Here is a 22660-nt window from a genome sequence, read left to right on the forward strand (position 1 = left end):
CAAGCAAAGAAGAAAGGCGGCCTACACATGTATCTATATTTGTGTGTGTATTTATAAAACCTGAGGGGTAGGATGATGTGGGAAAGGAAGGCTTTGTGAAAAGGCATGTATCTTCACTTTGTGAGCAAGTTTCTTATCCTCCAGATCATTACGTAATTGCCCACAAACACACCCATATCGTGGCAGAAGGCAACACTTTGGTTTCTGGTACAGGCTGTTAAATCTCGGAATGATTCACTATGCCCCCTGTGGAAAAAGGATATTTACTCTTCAGCCTCCTAGCACAGTTGTTTGTTTTTTTTTAAATCAGATTGTTTCTGAATGCTTTGCATATGAAAATCACCATTTGACTCGCACAAAACATCTGAAAGTAAGAGGACATAATCTGCTTTCTTTTCTTTCCAGCAACCTTACACACAGTGTTTAGGACTTGTGAGAATTAGATGTGCATTTCTTCGCAATTAGTACATTGCATATTTCAGTAAGATTTATGAAGGTGGTTTGATTTTTCACTCAGTTCATCACAACACTATGCTCATACTGACACAGGGGCTGATGCCAGCAACAGAGGTTTATTTCTTACCTGAAAACTATGGCCGTGTAGTTTCAGTGGGGATATTTTGTTGTTTGGTTTTTATTTTTAAACAAAGGCTCAAGGACTTAATTGGTGTCCAGCTCAGGATTATGATTAACACCAGCTAGGAACTGCGAACACTTTCAGTCTTTTGTCTGCACTCAGCTAAATTCTGTCCTTTTAATCACAAGTCAGTTGTTTGAGCACTAGGCAGGATACCCAGCTTATCAAAGTGTAAAATCACCTCTGGAAGGCTAGAATGACCCCGAGAACCTGGGATATAAAAACCACGCGGGCTTTAGGCCAGAGGTGTCCAGGATATGAACAGAGAAAAACAAATGTGTGCTAGCATTGGCTGACCGCTGCAAATTCACAGACCCTCATCACACAAAATTGCTTCTCTTGAAAAGTACAATTGTATTGTACCACAGAATTTGTACCAGATGCTATTTATATATTGAAATTCTCATAATAATCTCTTAAAAAAAAACCCCAAAACCAGTAACAAAGGCAATGTCTAACTTTTCAGAAACATACATGGAGCTAAAACCAGCAGTATTCCACCTCTGCTCTTCCTATGTATTGAAGTTAAGCCAGTTTTGACAGAATTCCACATGGGGCAGGTCAATGAAAACATCAGCATCTAAAAATATGGGCCACATTATCAAATGGCCTCATTGGTTGTGGAAGTCTTTATAATGTAACTTCTAAAGATTGACAGTGTGCACTTAATAAGCTTGTCTCAAGATTTACTGAAGCCTGTGAGAGTCCTTCTGCTGCTTTTCAAGCCTCGTATTAGGGGAAAAAAAAAAAAAAAAAGAAAAAGTGTATTATCCAAGAAACATTAGCAACAATCCAACTACTCAGCCTGGCACTATGAAAGCCAACCACAGTTGTATTAGAGTAGCAGAGTTCCCTGCATGGCTACAGCCTCACTTAACAATGCACAGAAATCCAAATTCTTTTGAGTATCTGAATTCGAAGGAAAGCATACACTCCAGGAGATTACAAACAGCTAAGCATTCCATAATTTGCAATTTCATTGCTGCTTTCCCCTTTCTTCTCTTTGTTTCAACTTTTTTTTACAAAAAATACTAAAATAAACCAGATGCACTTGTAAACAGACTTTGGTAATTACTCTGCCTCATGTTTCTGCTAGAGAGCTGCTATTGAAAAAATAGATCACTGCAGTTAAATAGAAGAGGCGACAGAGCACACACAAAAGAACTAAACAGAACTGCATAAGGTTTTACTGTTATCTGAGAATAATATTTAACCAAAGTATAGTTTTAGTAGCTGCAAGTGGCATTTAAGTGAAGACCAGTTCTAGTAATAAAAATGGTGAAGTGCCTAAATCATACTGGTTTCCTTGAAGTAAAAAGCTCTTATATGAACACAATATATGAGCTATTATTTTAGTGCTTTAAGAAATTGGTTATGTTACAAAGTAGCTTAACAGGAGGTTTAACAGTCTGAAATGATCAAGAAGGTAAAATATAAACTCAATTTTCTGGCATGCCATCTTCCATCATGAAGCATAATACAGAAACTTCAGTTACTTCACAGCCATTTGCATGAATTATGTCAATGCACAACTACAGCTGTCACAAACCCCACGCCTTTAGAAGTCACCATGAAAGTTTTGGTAAGCTCGATCAACTTCAAGTGCAAATTGCTGTTGTGTACCTATTAGAGTGAGGGCAATCTCTCATGGAGAGCTGGGACGTGTTGCTGTCCGACAGTGAGGCGATGGAAAGGAACGCATGTGGCTTCCCATCTTCATTTCCCATTCCTAAAGCTTTGGTTGGTAATGTACATCCTGCTCAAAGTGGATGCCTAATAATTTTTGATTGTTAGATACTGTCCAGTCCAAGAGTTTCAAGGGAATGTATACATTTTTGTGAACTTGTCTACTATTTTCACAGCATTAATCTACACATTTTGAACACTCCTTTAATCTCAGGATGCAAGCCATTAATCTGAATGTGGTAGACTCTTAGATATTTGCAAAAATTAGAACAATTACTTGATAAATTATTTAAACTTGGACTTCAAATTATGGACTGGAGAACCATACTTGTTTTGTATCAAACAATAAAATACAGCTTTCACCAAAAAGAAAATCCAAGATTTCCGTAAGTCAGTGGAAAAAATAATTTATTGCAATTTCTTTTGCACATTAACATGAAACATTTACACATATATATTCTGTGCTGATAAGGTATACTAGATATAGACAATTTTTATACACAAAGTAATTGCACTATCCTATTTTATAATGCAAATATTCAGAAATTATCAGTCAGGTAAGAACAGATATTATTCACATAAAAATGCACTGTATGTTGAAGTTATGGAAAGTCTATGCATCTGAAACCTTGTCCACTTCTACTAACTGTACCAGCTGATAAAAGATACTATGTTCCCTTACAAGCTTTACATCCCTTAATTATGCCAGGAGACCTAGAATATTATCAGGTCCTCCCAAGGCATAAAATAGTATCATTTCTGAAAATTAGAGAAATCAAATCAAAAGGCAACCATGACAACCACATCTCGGCAGCACACCTTTCAATTCTGGGGACTCCATCACAAAAGAATCAAAGCACTACAGGTGGTTGAAAATTGTCCAGCAATCTGTTATTAACGTGACAATTTAGTTAATATAAATCAATGAGAAATACATTCCAAGTGAACAGCATTTCAGTAGAAGGACATTGGCACATGCTTCAAACGGCAGTATCAGACAAACTGCCCCTTTTCAATACAGCAAATGTTTACATAGTGTCTACAAAGGGAAAATGCAGGATGATATCAAAAGAGGAACCTTTTAAAGTGTTATTCACAAAATGAATGGGAGACATGGTAATAGCAGGGCTAAATCTGATAAACAACATTTATACAGTAATTTTCATAATGCTGCTTCAGATATTATTTTTAAAAATAGTTCTTTAGGTTCATTACTCTGCCCAACAACCAAAATACCTATCTTTCCAGAAATGCCACTGATTCACATAACCACTATACTTCAGAGATGAAGATGAAGATGTGAAGCATCAGATCAAAGTGGTTAGTTGTGGCGTGCATACTACAAAATTTTATTCATTATCTGGTGGTAGGAAGGGCTACATGTACATGACTGACGTGCAAAAATGCATATCAAAAAAAAGGAAAGCTTGAAATACATGCTCACAGCAGAGATAACACCACCAAACATTAAGGGGAAAAAATAGCAAGCAAGCCTGGAGGAAAATGTTGAGTATGATTTCAGGAGTAGGGCAAAAAACAATGGTACTGCACACAGCAATGGGAGGTATGACGTGAAATAGCATCCATAACTCAACCTTACTGCCTGGCACCCTATTTGGAGACAGTACTGCGCCCTATCCAGCGTCCTCTTCCTCTTCCCTCAGCTCAGAAAGCATCTTGCTTTGTTTCCTTGAGTGCATGCAAGTAGAATTTGAGAAGTAAGGTATTTTCTTTGAAGAAACAACATGGTGGGTCAACGCAGTGACAAAATACATTTTACAACTTGCAACCAGTATCAGTAAATAATAGAAATAATAAAACACAGCATAGGTAACGCACATATTTCTTCTGTATTTGTGGTATGTAGGAACATAACAATTCCTACATTCCCTGATGAACTACTTGCTCTGACCAAGATATTTTAACATGTTCCCATCAGTAATGTGGGGACATGGCAGAAGAGAAAGGTATTTGGAAGTGGGGAATGATGGAAGTTGCAGTCAGACACATGAGGGTCTCTGCAAGCTTTATTTTTTAAAACAAATCTGTTTTCAAGAGAGGAGCTACAGCTGAACCTCTGTTAAAATAATAATGATAGTAATAATTAATCTTGTGCAAACAACTGGATGCAAAATGAGTAACAGGTCACAGTTGCTTTTGTTCTATGTATATTTCTGATGCAATCCTTATTTTTGGTGTAGTGATATCATGGAAGAGATATTTTAACTTGAAAAAAGTAAAGCAGCAGCACTCCAAACACCACGGACTCTTGTAAATCAGGTCTTTCTCAGAAGTAACTGCTGCTCATGGTGACTGATATTAGACATGCCAACTCAGGAACCAAGTTTGAGGCATACTGAGCTGCCCCAACCCTATCATTTTCTAGCCTAGCAGAGAGACGGCATATTTTAAGCCTTGGTTTCACATCTCTATGCCAGCTGTAAATATTTCGTCCTCTTTCCTCACCATGTATTAATTACCGGGCTTCAGGGTAAAATATTATGCTGACAGATTTGCAAATGCTGAGCTAATCATTCCCTGAGGGATATAATGAGAAGGAGAATATATCACTAACGTGAATCCATCCCAGATTTAAAGATACTGGAGACAGAAAACTTCACAGTAAAAGAATAATCAGCAGAAGTATCTGCAGGATGATTTAAGAAGTATTTTCGTGTTTACTTCTATAAGCCACTTCTTGCAATATTCTGGAGTGACCTTTCAGGAAATTTACCATACAGTTTCTGAATATATGTTAACATGCCATACTCATTGTTATGAACAGTGCCCTTGAAATTAACAGCACTGCAATTAGCATGGGTATGTGTTTGAAAGGTCAGAGAAAATAAGATTTTGCAAAAAAACCCCCAAGACTACACCTTTGCCTAAAGCAAAGCGAATACTCTAAGGTAATCAAACATAAAAGATTGGTTATCCGATTTCCGCTTTCGATTACAGCTATTATGTACAGCCTATAAAGTGCCAGAAGTAACATGAAGAGTACCTTTACGAGACAAAGAGAAACTTCAGTCAAGTTCAGAAAATCTAAAGGAGTAAAACTCAGTGCATTTTTGTGTATGGACAGGCGAAATTATGCAGAGAGTGAAAAAGAATTAAAAGATTAGAGGATTATATTCTTTCACTTTTCATAATCACCCCTGACCAAATGACAGTTCCAATCACCACATGAATGTATCTTTCTAGTCTCCTCCCAAACTTGGTACAATTTAGAAGAAATACCTGTGAAGGGACAAGTCCTTCTAGCTATAAGAATTACATGTATATCTGATTTTCAGAATCAGCAAAAAATAAACACACACACATTTTGAGTGTGCTTAAACTGTGAGTCTTAAGTTCTCTTGAAAATCAGGCTGACAGTATTTGTGTCAGGTTTATTCCTACCCCCTAGTCCCTCTACACAAAGCCTGATTACTAGATAACAGTATCAGCAAGTACCTCTCAGGACTGCTGTGAGGATTAAGACAACCCACTGTTGTACAAGATCTCTAAAAGGAAAGTGCAATATTTAAAATTCTAAACTATCTGAACCCTATATTCATATTAAACGGGTGACGGTGAAACAAGGAAAATACCCACCTGACTCGGTACCCCTCTGAAATTTTACATTTAAAATTACAATGTGCCCTGCTACAAATGATAGGACATAATTTATAACGCAAAAAAAAGTGAAAGGTGTTTAATTAAAATACATTTTAAATACAACTATAGATTTGAAAGAATGGTAGCTGTGTGAACTTGTAGGTAATCTTGACACAGAATAAAAATAGAAAAGTATTATCAAAATTTATTACCAGAATATGTAAGTAATACATACTACGATACAGATTTTAGCAGAGTTCAAGTACAGGCTCTCCCCTGAAGTTTAATACTGGGAGTTACCATTAAAAAGTCAGTATTCATATACTTGGGTACCAGTGGTAATAAATCTGGATTAGATCTCCTAAAGAGCCCAAACAGTTTAACAGCCCAAATTTCATTTCAGAAGCACGTGAGTATTCAGATGCATAATTAGTTTCCTGTGACTTAGAAAAATTATCTCAGCCAACGTAACTGATGACATTATTTTAGTCAGTATATTTTTAAGATTAAACCTCATTAGCTTAAACCTCTTCCATTTTATATTACTTCAGGACAAAAGTCAAGCTATGTAAATTATTTTTAGCCTTTTTTCTCCCTGTTGGCAATGGTGTAATGTATGCACCTGCTCAACTATAGCAAATCAGCTGGCATACTGTAATCTGATTCAGTGTCTGAGTTTGTAGCACACTCGTGAGTCTAGATCTCACTGGCTTTTAATGGGATTTTGGTTAATACATGCCCAGACTTCTGAAATTGATGCATAAGCTTAAAGACTCACTCAGTGCTTGAAGAGCTTTACCCTACATCATTTTGAGAAGAGGATTTAGGCCTATTTGTCAATTAGAAGAATCAGTTTTCACCCTGTATATTTCTAAAGCAACACCTCTATCATGCAGCAGTCTCCAAAGAAGCAGATCCATCTGGGGTTAACGGACCACCACACATATCAGGTGTGAACCTGTCTGCAAGTAGTTGCTGGACTACTGCCTAACTATCTGAAGGCACATTCATCCACCCACTGTAAGAAAGCACATGATGAATTCTGAAGTGCTGATAACTCGACATATCAGCTAAACAGAAACAGCCATTATATTGCAAAATCTACTACAGTGGAGAAATACGTAAGAAAAGGGAGATATAAATATTTAAACACTTGGCATTCCCTCAAGCACTTTTTAAAATACAAAAGTGTTCTTTCAGGGACTGCAAAAACTGTAAAGACAAATAATCAAGGACTTTAACGTGCTGTCAAGATAATAAATGCATTAATGAAATAGTGTTGTACAAAACTTCATTTTTTCTAGGGAACGTTTAGTTTTCCAAATGCAAATGGATCTCAGTGGTTTAGATAAAATTTGTCATGTTTATACCTTGTTTAAAAGAAAAATTACACTCTGGTTAGTCATACCTCTGTCTCTGTACTCTTTCTGGACAAAAACCAAACCTGCATTGGTTCTTTTTTACCCTTCATAGAAACTGGACCTCTGTACTCCAGGTGGAACTGAGGATCTGAATTTTCTGGTGTCATAAGACACCTGAAATTGAAAAAGAAACATGTAAATTTATGTACTATGCATGCATGCCACACATTATATAAAATATTAAAGATGCTACAGATATGTGAGCAAATTACAAAAGTCAAATCTATCTCTTTATCTTTATTATATTTGCATAACAATAACAGTATATCATAATGCAGTCTGCCATACATTTTCTTGAGGATTCGCGTACTTAAATAATGTGTTGCAGGAGTCCTGTCACTTTCAACTCCCAACGACACTTTCACATTATGCTGACAAAGTGATTTCTTGTAAGATGTCAACACCAATAAAACACTTCATCACTCACCTGTAAGTATATTCAGAGACATTGATCTTTCCCTTTTCTCCAGTAGTTTCTGTTCTGCTTGTTAAATTGACAGTATTTCCAAAGAGACAGTAACGCGGCATCCTTTGGCCTATAACACCTGTGACTACCTCACCAGTGTGGATTCCTATTGTTATCTTGAGAGAGAAAAAAAAATAAAGTTTGAGTATTCAAAATCAATGTAACTAATCTGATGCCTCTGACTAAATACAGATATTACACCATTCCTATCTACTAGAGTTTTATTTTTTCAGTGTGCACTCCTGCTTCTTCAAAACCTTGCCTTTTGTGTTTCATGTTACTGGTTTTTTTTATTGTAGTGCAGTGTCATGACTCTCCCTCCCCCATGAAAGAATAAACTCCATATTTTTCCCGCATGCATCATGCCATGCTGCTATTACATACTGTGAAATTAAAAAAAAGGGGAAAGAGGCATACTCTGCAGGTCTGTGTTTAATGAGTGCTCAGAAGATGCAGAAATGGATAGTTTAGGTCAAGGAAAAAAGGCATTTCTCAAAGGAAACGTCATGGTATTTTACATTTAAAAACTCAGAGATTGGACAGGGGTTTGGGGAAGCTCATTCCTACAGTTACTGTAACGCTCCAAATCAAACCTTCTTGCTTCTTTGCCCAGTGACAAAGTCCAGAGCTCTAAGCTAGGTGTCAGACCAGTAACATTCATGTAAATAGAAATATGCATCACACTCATTACTTATTTTGCTCTCATAGCCTTCTGACGAGGACAGGTCAATGCAGCCTCCCCAGTTCTGTATTAATGCCCCAACATCTTCATAAAATCCCGCAATGAGTGAACTTCCACTAATACACATTTTTGCCAGTAATCACTGCCATAACCGCTTATTTTTATATCTTTTTAATGCAATATTTTCTTGTGCTGACATGAGGATCTGAAGCGTCATCAAAAATATCAGTGAGGGAATATTATTGTTCTTTTCACTGAGATGAAGAAGGCTCAACAAATTGTACTTGATGCACAATGGGAATTTGTTGATTAGATTGAAATGATTGGAAAACAGACATAAATGATGTGGACCTAATTTAATCCTTTAAAAGGTTAAACACTAATTAGATTTTAAGGTCTGAGAACTGTACATGTCACATCTACATGTGACTTCATTTTTGCAGATATCAATCTCAAAATCTAACAATAACAAAGCTTGCAAGGACTAGGACATGAACATAACCATATTTCAAAGCATTACCATTTTATCATGTCAAAGAATGGGCTCTTCATTCAAGCCCACACATTCACTAACCTGTACAGGCTCACCATCCACTTGAACTTGGCCTGCTATTTCCATCATATCCAAAGCCAGGTGGCAGATAGAACGTGCATGATGAATGCAAGGCTCTGGTAGACCACTCACGGTCATATACTTGTCCCCAACTGTTTCCACCTATCAAGATACACATTTTTCAATTACTTTATTATCACAGGCTTTAGAGTACAAGAATGGAAGTAGTGCTTCTTTCAAGACTGCTTGTCTTTTCAAATAGTTTCCCTTCACTTTCATTCAAATCACCTTAATTCCCGTCACATCTGTTTGTTACTGAAAAGAATGTATTTTATGTCCAAAACGTAACAAATCAAAATGACACTGTGAGTGTGTGAACTGGAGCCCTCTCTTCTGGGGTCTTCCAAATTTCTGTAGAAACTGAGCACTATGTTTGTCTTGGCTCAGACCCTTGATTCAATTGGCACAGGACATAAAACTGATTTCTATTAAAAGCTAGGAATGAATCTTAAACATATAAACACAGAAGAATTCACCTGTCTATATATATGGGATATATATATCTATCTCTTTCTACCTATCTACCTGCTACCAGCCACGTCTGCAACTACACCTCATTCCTAATGAAGGAATGAAATGCATGTTGAGTAACTGAACAGTAAATTAAAATTTACAACCAGGACAACCCAGGTATATGACTGAAAAACTTAAAACACAGGGTCAGCAGAACCACAAACTGCTTGTGTAAGTGTTCGTATCTGCTAAATATGGAAGTAGACACATATATCCACCTAACGGGTGACTGTGCAGAAATCCTGCTGAGAACTAAAGCCCTTTGTGTTCCTTCATGCATTTAGAAATAAACAACATACTCTTCTTCAGCTAAGTATTATCAAGTAACACAGTTCAGACTGAGAACAGAACTAGTGTTTTAAAAAAGCCTAAAATACAAAAGATGGAAAAGAGTGACATGATAGTAAATTATAAAAAAGTCACAGCTTAAATACTTTTAAAATCTTCTGCTTACCTTATAAACAAATGGATTTCTTCGTGAATCAGTCAGAATATCAAATCTTGTGTAAAGATCATTTAAAAGATTAACAATCTTCATGGCTCCCTCTCCAGAGGCATGTTTACTACAGAAGGCATTGAATCCAACAATGCCACTGAAAAGAATGGTCACATTGTCATACCGCTTCGCTGGAACGGGACGCTTGTGTCTCAGCTCATTTGCCACGGATGGTGGTAGAACAGAGTACAGTAATCTAAATGTGTAAGAAAAGAAAGGCACAAGAACGTGGAAAAGGTCTTTACACCAGCACTCTTCAAATATTTACTTGGTATCTCCTATAGGGTTTATAACACACTCACATCATCAAAGAGCAATATGCAAGATGTTTACTGAAAAGTGTATTATGTGGGACACAGGAACTGATCTACATCAGTGTACCTAAAGCCACGACATTTCAAACACGTATTAATGCAGATAAGATGCCAACAAAATGAGGTAAATATTACTAATTCTTCTGACGTGATCTGTTACTTGCTTGGATCATTTTTTTTTTATTATTGCTTAAGTATTTCTGTCCTATCCTCAGTTCATATAATCTGGTTTTGCTCACAAAACCATAAAAAATACAAAAAAGGCAACAAAGGCATCGGTTTCCCACCTTTGATCAATTCATGTGTTGCTAAATGCTTCCTTTTCTGTTGAGAATGTTGCTTTTAGGGTTTATTGCATGTTTTTTTTAATAATAGACTACATGACATATTAACATTTGCTCATATTACAAATTATGCAGATAAAATCCAAATCACTCACACAGAGTTTTCACCCTATTCTTATGTGTATTCCTTCAACTTTCTAATGGCCATCTTAAGGTGCATTTCCCTCCTTACACAGCAAAGATTCACAAAAATTGAGCATCATTTGGTACACAGCCTCCTGCACAAATCCTCATTAGTTGCATTTTTGGCAAGTTCACTACTGCATGAGTTATAATTAGTGAATACTTTCGGCACATGACACAGCAATTGACACTGTTCCAGTGGCTGCCAAGAAGGCTAGAATTCCTGAAGATAAAATGATTTCTACAAAACAAGTCAATAAGAATGAACAGAAAAATATTTTTAGACTCCTTGTCTCTCTGACTCTTCTGTCCATCCCTTTCAAGTCTTTTTACAACAATTTCCATTACTCTACTACAGGAAAAATAATCTGTCAATAGAATTCACAGCACAACAAATGTTAATTCTACTACTACAGAAGTATAATCCACAAGAAAAATCTATTACAGTGATGGGAACTATGTTTTATAAAGGAGAGTCAGCCACCATTCCTCCCCTCTACTCCACTCTCAAGAGACCCCACCTGGACTACTACTTCCAGCGCTGGGGCCCCCAGTATAAAAAGGACATGGACCTGTTGGAGGAGTCCAGAGGAGGACCATGAAGATGATCTCCTACGAAGACGGGCTGAGAGAGCTGGGGGGGTCAGCCTGGAGGAGAAGGCTCCGGGGAGACCTTCTAGCAGCTGCCAGTGCCTGAAGGGGCTACAGGAAAGCTGGGGAGGGACGTTGTACAGGGGCCTGCAGTGATGGGACAAGGGGGAACGGCTTTAAACTGAAAGAGAGGAGATTTAGACTAGAGACTAGGAAAAAATTCTTCCCTGTGAGGGTGCTGAGGCACTGGAACAGGTTGCCCAGAGCAGCTGTGGCTGCCCCATCCCTGGCAGTGCTCAAGGCCAGGCTGGACGGGGCTGGTGGAAGGTGTCCCTGCCCATGGCAGGGGGGTTGGGACTAGTGATCTTTAAGGTCCCTTCCAACCCAAACCATTCTATTGTTCTATTCTATGACTCTATGATCAACCTCACGCTGCTTGTCACACAAAGTTTTGTTTAATTTATTTGCCAGTAGTCCTAGAGCTCAGCTATATAGAGACTAATATATATATGTATTATATAGACAGATAATATAAAACTATATATACACTAATGCTATGAATTTGATTTTATAGTTACCTGTAGAAATGGATTTGGGGCTATCTAGATAATATTACTATCTAGATATAAGTACAATAATAAACTGTGTGCATTGGGCCCCAAATCGATTTCTACAGGTAACTATAAAACCAATTTCATAACATTAGCCTATTGCAAAACATCACCACTACACAGACTATTTTCAAGGCTTACAGGGTATGTTTTTCTGTTCTATTAACCTGTGAGCATGGTAGATGTAAGAAAGTCTGCAACACTACTGTTTTAGGTAATTCAAAAAGTAAAAAGGATTGTCAGTTTACTTCTCATAACTTTCCTTGTCAGGGAGGGAGCCACTAAAACACCTGTGCATGTAACAGCCTAGACTGCAGATGACATTTGACAATCTAAATAAAGAAATACCCTCTCAGGCGTTAAAGTGTTCCTTCTTGACTCCAAAATTATCGACCCTGAATATCTCCTCCCAAGATTCTGTTATTTTTTTAAGAAGGTAGCTATAAATAATATATCGCTGTGGCTGCTTCAGATCAAAATCAGGATTTGGTTCTTACGTGTCTGTCTTTTTCTTTTCATCTTCCAGTGCACGCAGTGTGTGCTGCAGTCTGTCAGTGAGGATCTCAAGCTCCTGAGTCAGTTTATATTCCTCTCTGAACTGTTCTCCCAAAAGAACCAGATCACGGGTCGCATCATGCAATGGAATATCACTCAAATATAAACCTCTTCTGGTTAAATCATCCAGGTTCATCACACTGCAACGTGGAGAAATAAATAATAACATGGGTACAATTAAACTTGCCAAAGGAGCATTTAAAACTCAAATGAAGCTGCTGAATAACAGAAGGATTATGCTTCTGAACTTGTGATGAGCTCTACAACATGACCATTCTATGAACTACCTCATTTGTGTTCATTCATGTTAACACATGGCTCTTGATTTTGCATTTAAATATAGACTTCACACTGATAAGTTCCATGAACGTACCGAATGTACATACTTCAGTACACACAGAAAAGTGAGATTACGTTAAATTAGCCTCTTCCCCTTCTGCCTTCATCCACTCTCTCCCTTTTACACAGGAGATTAACATAACTGTGTAATCTGATGTGTTAGCTCAACATGCTCTCAGCTAAAGCAGCCCTCCACTCAGCCCCCATTCCAGCCACTTCTTTATAATCATCACTGCTCTGTTACATTAAGACTACTGCAAAAATGTATGAATCTGCATAGGAAATCAAATCATTGTGACATTTCTTAGCACTCTCACAGTAAGAAACAAAGGACAAAACTTGCCAAAAATAGTGGAATCGGGAGAAATTCCCATTTGTACAAAGTGGGCCAGAGCATCCCAATGTTTACATTGAATTACTTAATAATCAGTCAAGTTCTGATGTTTAAATGCTTCTCCTTCTTTTAGTATAAACACATCAAAATCAATGAAGTCAATACTTGAACCAATTAATCGCTGTAGCACTACTGTCGCAAAGTGTTCTTAAAATCAGTAATTGTAAAATAAAAATCAGTATTATAGAAGTCTTCAGGTTTCAAGTACCTTGGCGAACAAAGAAAGAGAATGCTGTCTGCTTCAGGCAAGTAGATCATTTGCCCTTTCAGGCGTAAGCAGCTGATTTCTGTGCCAGTCAGCTCATCTTCACACTCCAGCTTTTCCACATCCAACAGCCCCTCCTGGTGATGAAAAGTCACAATTATATAAGGGCAACAGTACATGTGTTACACACCAGGCCATGTACTAAGAGCCTTTACTACGAAGGCAGTCAGAATGTTTAATTGGAGTTACAGCCTACATTAAAACTTGATTAATTTCTCAGTTGAACATCATATACTACCCTTATTTTAATACTATGATTTGCTGCCTCAGAGATATAAAGCATAGTCACATTCTTGTTCATAACTGCTTGTTTTTTTCCGTGTCATTTCTTAACAGTAGTCTGACCAAAGTATTGCCTATTGCCTATTCTATGACGTTCTATCTATGCCTGGCAGCACCTCTAATAAATCTTATTAATTATTTATTTATTATGGTTTCTCTCAGGTAAAGTCTTCAATAAATAAACAGGCTCCTTGACACAGTAGGTGCTATTCTACATGCTGCATTCGTTCATCACCTGCCTCCTCTCCTGCCCTCTCTAGAGAAAAGGAGACAGAACTATGCATGAACACAGGGGTTCAAGCAAGAACACATTTCAGTTTTGTCTCCCATATCGTTATGAAACAAAAGTAAATGTATGAAAATACAAAAATTACTTTTGTACAAGTATATAATGGGTTGGCCCCTTACAAAGAAAGCATCAGACATGAAGTATCTGTACTTCACCATTCCCATGTAGCATTCTACTTAACCGCTCCACATGAATTCACACCTGTGAGTTTTTCTTGGCTCATGACTCAAAAGGGATACCGAGCATACTACTGAATTGTCTCTGAAGATTTCTGAGCTTTCAGCACTTCTTATTTCTCCAAAGCATACTTACTTAAAGAAAAGCCAGGTGAATATTGTCTGTTTACCTTGGTTCTCAGCACAAAGACTGTATTGATATGTGAAAGGATCCCATGGAAACTAATATCTATATGAGGCCGGACCAAGGAGAAGACTGACAACAGACTGCAATTTCCTGGCTGCAGCTAGAATAAAAAAAGAAAACAAAACAAAACAACAACAAAACCACAAAAAAGAAAAACAAAAGATTGTTATGTTTTATAATAAAATAAAAATATACAAGGAGTAATTACATTCAGTTTGCTTAGATGACAGTACTGAATGGAAGAGAATATATACTTTATGCATTTCTCCGTTAACACACATGGCTTTTAAATCAAGGATTTCACAACAGAAGTATATTGACTTTAAAATGCAATTCCAGTCTGCAAGATGACTTTGTAAAATTGTGTTGGACTATCACATTTGTTATCTGTCAAACCATTCTCACGCTACAGCAAAAAAAAAGCTTTCCAGTGTTTTCCTCCCAAGTGACCTCCTTCAAACTCCCTTCTCAATAAGCCAAGTTCTCTAAAGCATCAACTTTGATAGTCAGGATTCTGATAGCCATCCTCAGGAGGCTGAATCAGTTCAGCGAATGCCCTTGGGAACATTCTGACAGTTACTTACTCTTTTTTCAAACCTTTCTGCAAAATTCAGGAGAGAAATCACCAAAAACAAATTGCAGGAAAAAGCTAACATAAAACTGCATTTTGAAAGTATGTCAACGATTCAGAAACAACATGGTATGTGCAACATCAGCCTACATAATTGTAATAATGATTTGATGTCTTCACCATCTTTTTTTTTTGCCTCTCTCATTACTGCTTTTCCCTGTTTGTTGCTTATTTTTAGAAACACTGTCAGCTCTTTCAGGCAAGAACTGAGGTATCCTGTTCATATACACAATACGTGACATTAAACAGACCTCTGAGTACCTTTTCACTGTAAATAACTTAATGCAGCAGCTGCATTAAGTTCAGAAGTCATATACATATATATATCTCACATAGTTTGGGTCATCTGAGTTAATACTGATGCTTTTGATGTACAAGCCGAGAGAGAATGCTACAATTTGTGTTATTCTGCTCTTCAGTTATTATGCATCTGACAGCATTACTGTCAGGTAACAGATACAGACTACGTACCTGCTGCTACACTATATAGTAGTATGGGCAAGACCATTTCCTGAACGGCAGGCCAAGCTGCACTGATGGTTTCACACCCACTTTACAGAGTTATCTGCCACTTGCATAGCAAATGTATCTTGGAGAAAGAACCAGGTATCAAGCCAACACCTGAATTGAAGGGGGTGATCAGATTTTCTCTGCTCAAGCTTATTCTCTTTGTGGACATGACCATAAGGAACAAAGCTGTTGCAGAATTAGGGCTGTTTTCACAGTCCTTTTTCAAACAAGAGGAGTAATGTAGTAATAATTATGTAATAATTACATAATGTAGTAAGTATTATACAGTTACATAGGAATGCTGTTTGGACAGAGAATCCTAAATCTGTTTTATTGATCTTTAAAATAAAACTGTGAAACATCAACTATTAGGAATCTCTACGACTATTCATGCATCAGCATCATCTAACCTGTGGAAGGACTCTGTAGATAGCATTGCCACACTGCGTGACCACCAGATCTCTGTCAAATATTATGTGGAAAGGAAAGGCCTTGCAGAAAGTATAGGGACTGATGCGAGATTCTTGGGTACCGTTTTCTTCAAATCTGTCAAGGTCTTCATAGTAGTCCTCTTCTTTAGATTCTTTCTCCTCAATTAAAAATTGAATGTGGTCGCATTCCTCATTTCTCTGCTGAATAACCTAGAAAAATGAAGGAAAAAAATGAAAAACAGAGAACTCTGCTACTCAATAACTGGAATGCTACTATGAAGATGGGAGTACATTTACATTAGAAAGATGAATTCAAGAATGGTACCTGCATCTTGAAAAATACTAAAGTATTTCTGATTTTAGAGAGTCTTTATAATTCCAGGTGAATAATTATGTCTTTGCTTAGCCACAGTTGCTCTTTGAAGATCATCCAAATATAATTTATAAAGCTTGAGTGAAATGCACATCCTGAAATCAGGGGTCAGGGTTCAGGTTATGCTTGCTTGTACTGGTACTTGCCAGAAGACAGGACACAGAATTCTCTCCCCTTGAATGAACCCGAGGCAAGTCTTGAATTACAAAGACCACTTGAATCCTTATTTTGATGAAAGCTGTTTGCAAAGTCTATTAACACAACAGCAAACAGTGCTGAGGAGAGGATAGGCGTGGCACAACCAGCCAGGTGGATCAAGCTGATGTTTGAACATACAGCCTTTACACGTTCAAGCAGATTACAAGACTAGGACCAACAGATAAAACTAAATGCAATGACAATCTTCTCCGAGCTGCATTCCATATTAAATGAAATCACAGCAAAACCAGCGTCGTCTACATCAGTGGAATCTCAAGTAAGTGTCTTGAATATAGCATTTCACACTTCAGTAATCTTACTCAAAGTTAGTAAAAAAACCCCAAAATTAGTAGGGATTACTTTATTTGCAGTGAGAGTCATGTATTGCGGTGTAATTAAAGCTAATAACTAACAGAATAACATAATTTACCTTGAGAGGCCAAATTCACCTTTTCTCAAGCTTAGTTAGATTTAATGACTGGAACAGAACAATTCTATTTACACAGTATTGTTTAGTGGCAACTTTCTGGAACATGTTGCACCTGATTCTACTTTCATTTAGTCTGATCCTAAAGCCACTGAAACAAAAAAAGACTTCTTAAAATCTCTAATGCTTCCTGATTCTGCCCTTTACACACAGTCTAACCACAGACATTAAGAGTTTCCATAAGAAAACAGACGGATATGCACAAACACTGCACTCGATTCCTAAGATGTTTAATTTATTAAATATTTCTCCACCACAGCTGTCAGCCATACTAGCTGATGGCTTGGGGATGCTGATAACTTTATTTAGCTCCTATACTAATGGAGAAGTTTAAAACAACAAAACAGTATTTTATTGTTAAACAATGCCTAATTAAGAAGGTAGTGTTCCTTTACCTCCTATTTGACTATTCATTGAAAGGAGAGAGGCTTCTCTGGAGGACAGTTCAGAGCAGGAGCCTGATTTAGGTGCTCTATACCATGTGCTGCATTAATTTTCTCTTTCTGTTGCATAAGTAGGTAACTTAGAGACAGATCAGCCTACTAAATTTACCAACTAATGTAGGTACCTAAAGCTGGATGTATGAACAAGTTCAAATATTAATAGTGATAAACCCTAATTTCCTCAAGAAGCTGTGTTGCTAACCCATATGGCAGCATGTGACAAAGAGAAATGGGCAATTATGAGTTAAAACCAGAGGTAAACCTTGGAAAGAGTATGCGGCAGTCATTTGAGGAAAACAAGTGATGTGCGTTTGTCTAGGAAAATGGAATGTAGTAGATGGAAACCCAGCTTCCCTCTGAATTCAGGGTTTAAAGGTTCTGCATGTCTTCCTCATCTTTTAACCATAATCTCTGAAATTGTGAGAAACTGTGGCCATGCTGAGGATTAAAAGAACACAGCTGGAGTCTAGGTTCTTACTTCCTACCACTCATGCACACTCCCACAGGTTTTGTTTTATTGCTACTAATATTGTGGCCAGGGATAGTTGAGATTATACACAGTAACCTTTTCCAAATTGTGCAGAATTATCACTAGAATTGATCTATGCTTCCAGATCATTTCCAGTCTTGGATCTTACTTCAAAGTAACTTGCTGCAACTGGAAAAAAAAAATGCCTGCTTTGGATGAAAAGCTTTTATTTTGGCAAAGCAGTCCTAAAATTCATCTTTGAAGATCTAATAATTTTTAAGGAAATGTTCATATTGACAGCACATCACCTTCCAGAGATATTAATATTATTAACTAATGACCGTCTTCGTCACTACATACTAGTATTCTGTAGACCAACCTGCACCTGTACTTACATGATTTTTTCCTGCTACCATGCAGCACCTAACAGGTTTTTCATCACTTCCCATTTTGTTCCATGTATTAGAAATGAATCCATAGAAAAAACCTCAAGTGTTGGTTAAAAAAAACCCCAACCACCCTATAAAAACAGGACTCTACATGCTTCAAGACATTAAGCTAAGTTTGAAACATGACACCACAGATCCTACAACCTTGCACACTGATGAAGTCAGTCATCGCACACAATGTGCTATTTTCTTAACTTTATAGATTAGAACTGTGTCAGTAACGGTGCACAGCTGCAAATTTCCCAGGCATCTTCAAGTTCATTTGCAAAACTATTTTTGACCAGACTCCAGGGCATCTAGAAAAGTTTGCTGTATTAGTGCACCACATTAGTGCAGAAAATGAAAGACAGGCCAAACACATGGAAATGCGTCAGATCTACAAGATAGCCACAACATCAGCTGCACAATCCTGGTAAATCTGATATGCCGTGGACGTAGCTGGTTTACTGAATTTGATTCCCATCGTTCATGCACAGACCCTTATTAGCTAACCCCTCTCCACATTAAGCAAGATACCAATTCATCCTTAAATAGCTTTTCATTGGATATATAAGTTCATGATGTCTTTTCTGCTTACATCATTTATGCACTATCTTCCTATCTCATGATTACACCCATCTTGTCAGCAAATTTAAAATGAGAGCTTACGGCCATTAATATAATATGTTAAATTCTGTCCCTTCATGCTTGGTACCTACAGATCCAAACTAATTGGCCAGATACTTCTCTGGCATAAAGACCTGCCCTAGATACTCTGTAGTAAGCTTAACTAGAACAGAATTTACCTATTATTTCACTCTGCATGTGAATGTTTGTGAAATGTGAAAGTGAAGTCTGCAAGTCACAGAATTTCAGTATCATTTAAACATTGTTGAAGAAGTCTCTGTTAAATGCTTGATAAATGAAAGTTCAGTGACAGAAGCAACAAAGCCAGGAATCAAGTCTAATTCTTCCTCCCCCTGCGGTCTTAGCTGGTGAAGTGACATCAGTTCATCAGATCTACGAGTTCAATCACCATAGTAACTGCAGTTAAAAACTGAAGGGAAAAAAAATCACTCTCCTGGTTTCAAAGAGAATTTATAACATCTAACTGCTAACCTGCCTGTGCTTTCCAGAAGATGTATCTTCAGAGTCAAGTGAAAAGTCATACCAGTATTTCAGGGAAGGACAACGCCAAGAACAGTTATTTCAAAATTACTTTGGTGAGCTCCACACAAGATATTAAATCAAGTGGTATCACTGTGATACAGCATGTGTAACAAACACAAGCTGTTAAGTTTTCACTGATGTATCGACAAGAATCAGCCCTTTAGATATGAGCATGTCCCCAAAATACACTCATATCTCAGCATCAGGGAGGGACACAATGTCCTTGGATAGGGATCTTCATCCATCAGATCCTGAAGGTTAACACAAAGTCAGGTTTTTGCCATTTAAAGTTTTTGGTCGGAAGAGATCAAGAATTTAAATGGCAAAAAACCAACTGTGCAATGCTACTTGACAAATTTCACTGCAGCTGTTTCAGGGTGATCCTGAGGCAAATCAGTTCACTGTGGGAATGATACCACTCTTAGCTTTGCACACCCAAAGTTACAACTGTGAGGGTGTTTCCACCTGGTAGCTGGTTTCAAGGCAGATTGTCTCACTGCACCAAACCTCCAAGCCTGAAGATAGTGAAGTTTACGGCTGCCCTTGTGTCAGAATTAGAGGCTGATCACGCTGTACGATTGACTTATCTTCACACACAGATATCATTTTACCGTGTGGATCAGTACTGCTCGTCCTCCATGACTACTGCCTAAAGTAGTTTTTAGGTCAGCTCTTCAGCTGGTCACATTCTGGCTTCGTTTTTTATATTGCCATCAGAGAGACATCAGACAGTCTGAAATTACCATCTTGTCAAGGATTTCCCCTGGTCTTTTCTCATTTTATATTGTGAACCATCTTCCCTGTGAAAAAGAAAGGTTTTGATAGTCTGCTCTCAGATATTAGAAGCCCGTTTTCCCAACAGATTTTTGGGCTTCATAGGGTTGTACAACATTCTTCATCGACCTGTACCATTTGGAGCCTTGACGGAATCCCTGTCCTGACTTCACCTTCACAGGTTCCCCCTCATTTATACGTAACCAACCTCTGACATCCCTAGAGATAGCTGAAAGCTGTCGGAACACTGTCCAGAGCAAGTGACTGTAGGTGGCCCAGCTTGAGCAGGGGGGGAGTCGGACAAAATGACCTCCAGAGGTCCCTTCCAACCTCAGTCATTCTGTGGTTCTGTGTAACCCATGAAACAAAATCTAACTACTTAATGAAATAAAAACAGTAGCATTGTAAACAATTAGTATCTGCTACCACCTTCACAGGAACTGGTAATATGTAAGAAAAATTCAAGCAAAATTTCATGAAAATACAATCTTAGAAGCTTGCATTCTCTCAAGCAGATTTATGTACGTATTTGTTCTAAACAGCCAGGGAAGAAAAGTGGATAATAAAGTATTAAACAGCTAAATGCAGATATCAACTTTACAGTAATATGAAGAGGGCTGCAGAACTTAACAATCCAGCACAGGACTGTTTTAGTATGTAAATACTTTGGATAAAGAGATTTGGAAGGGCAACTCAGGAATCTCAGCTCTGTTCTTGCAAGTCAGAAGGCAACTCTCATAATATCATCAGGAACTTCGAGCTAGGCACTGAGGCTCTTATCAGTTCCAAAAAAAAAGTCTTCCTTAAGCAAAATTCTAACTGAAGTCCAAACTAAAAATTTTAACAGAAGAGACATTGGTTGGTCCACAAAAACTGAGGGGATGAAAAGCAGCTCCATTGTTTTTCTGTGCTGTGCTATTTCAAACAGTGTATTACTAATGAAACACGAAAGCATTCATTTACTAAATGATGAAGCAAGGGATTAAGATGAAATAAGTCAGACAATTTTTTCTCCTCATCTTTTGAACAGTATAAAACTAGCCAGGTACCACAATGGCAGACTTACTTTACTTTAAAACCCTCCCTCTGTACCATTAATGATTAATAGTTGACCTGTGGAGTAATGGAGGGACACTGCCATTGTCTGTGTAGACAAGCCACAATTTTTGGCACTCTCACCTTAGAGAAACAAGTAGCTGATTATTCTCTGCTTATCTACTACTGAAGTTTGTGAGTATGTGGAGGAAAACACTATTTCAGGTCATTAAAGGTGTCAAAGGCTATGCTTTATTAACCAGCAAAGACAAGAAAAAGTTCAGGATTGAGGGCACATGACTAATAGGGACAAGGGAAAAAACGGGGTAACAGACAAAATAAAATACAGACAATATGCACTTTGTTCAGTTTAGAAGTAATACCAATTTTTAGGCATCTATGTGCTTTTGGCTTAGATGGTCTAGAAGAATAGTTTGGGTTAAATTAAACTTTGTGCTCATTTACAATGGGTTTGACCAATATTATTACATTTCTATTTAATTACAGTAGAATAAAATTTCCAGAAAAACCTAATGAAGTGAAATAAAAATGAGAAGTAAATTTATAATCAATATTTAAAAGTCTTTGGAAGATATATTATTTGTCAGAAGTCCTACATGGGTATCAGTACTGTCCAATACAATCTTCTCAATGAAGTAAGATTCAGACTGGGGACACAGTTTGTCAAAAGTATGTTCTGGTAGCTGCTTTGCACGACCCAGGTTTCTCCTCTGCCACACTGATCACTTTTGTCTCTGCATGACCCCTTGGCTATGCTGGCAGAACTCACTCTGATAGAACATCAAACTACATAACAGAACAGATGCAAGTAAAAATAGCCCAGAAGAAAACCTGCTATTTTTAACCTAGTTAATTTCCTCAGTATAATTAATTTTATAGCTTGACAACAGCCAGAGAGAGACATCTGAAGAAGCTGTCATAGGACAGGCTTGAGCAGTAAGAGAAGGGGGACTGAATAAACTGCCTGTGCTACCACAAGAAATGCTTGTCAAGTCACAGCTTCAGCACTCTTGCAGCCAACTTGCCAACATGGTCCTCCTTGTCTGTCTCAACACTTGGAATAAACAAGGACCTAAGAGCAGGATTGCTTTGATTCTGTTGCACCC

The 22660-nt window shown here is 37.6% G+C and overlaps 1 protein-coding gene across 2 annotated transcripts in view; it reads right to left on the minus strand.

Annotated features, from left to right (window-relative positions):
• Positions 1-2714: 2714 nt before the first annotated feature.
• Positions 2715-22660, minus strand: part of GUCY1B1 (guanylate cyclase 1 soluble subunit beta 1) — a 43506-nt gene continuing 23560 nt past the window's right edge. For both annotated transcript variants that reach the window (XM_056347926.1, XM_056347927.1), the window contains 9 exons: positions 16136-16366; positions 14568-14684; positions 13594-13727; positions 12595-12792; positions 10073-10310; positions 9067-9207; positions 7772-7926; positions 7332-7458; positions 2715-4012 (listed from right to left, as the gene is read on the minus strand). In XM_056347926.1, coding sequence (XP_056203901.1) covers positions 3989-4012; positions 7332-7458; positions 7772-7926; positions 9067-9207; positions 10073-10310; positions 12595-12792; positions 13594-13727; positions 14568-14684; positions 16136-16366 — 1365 coding nt within the window. In that variant the 3' untranslated portion in view covers positions 2715-3988. The remainder of the gene's footprint in view (positions 4013-7331; positions 7459-7771; positions 7927-9066; positions 9208-10072; positions 10311-12594; positions 12793-13593; positions 13728-14567; positions 14685-16135; positions 16367-22660) is intronic.

Source organism: Falco biarmicus, chromosome 1 (genome assembly GCF_023638135.1).
Source record: "Falco biarmicus isolate bFalBia1 chromosome 1, bFalBia1.pri, whole genome shotgun sequence".
Lineage (NCBI taxonomy): Eukaryota > Metazoa > Chordata > Aves > Falconiformes > Falconidae > Falco > Falco biarmicus.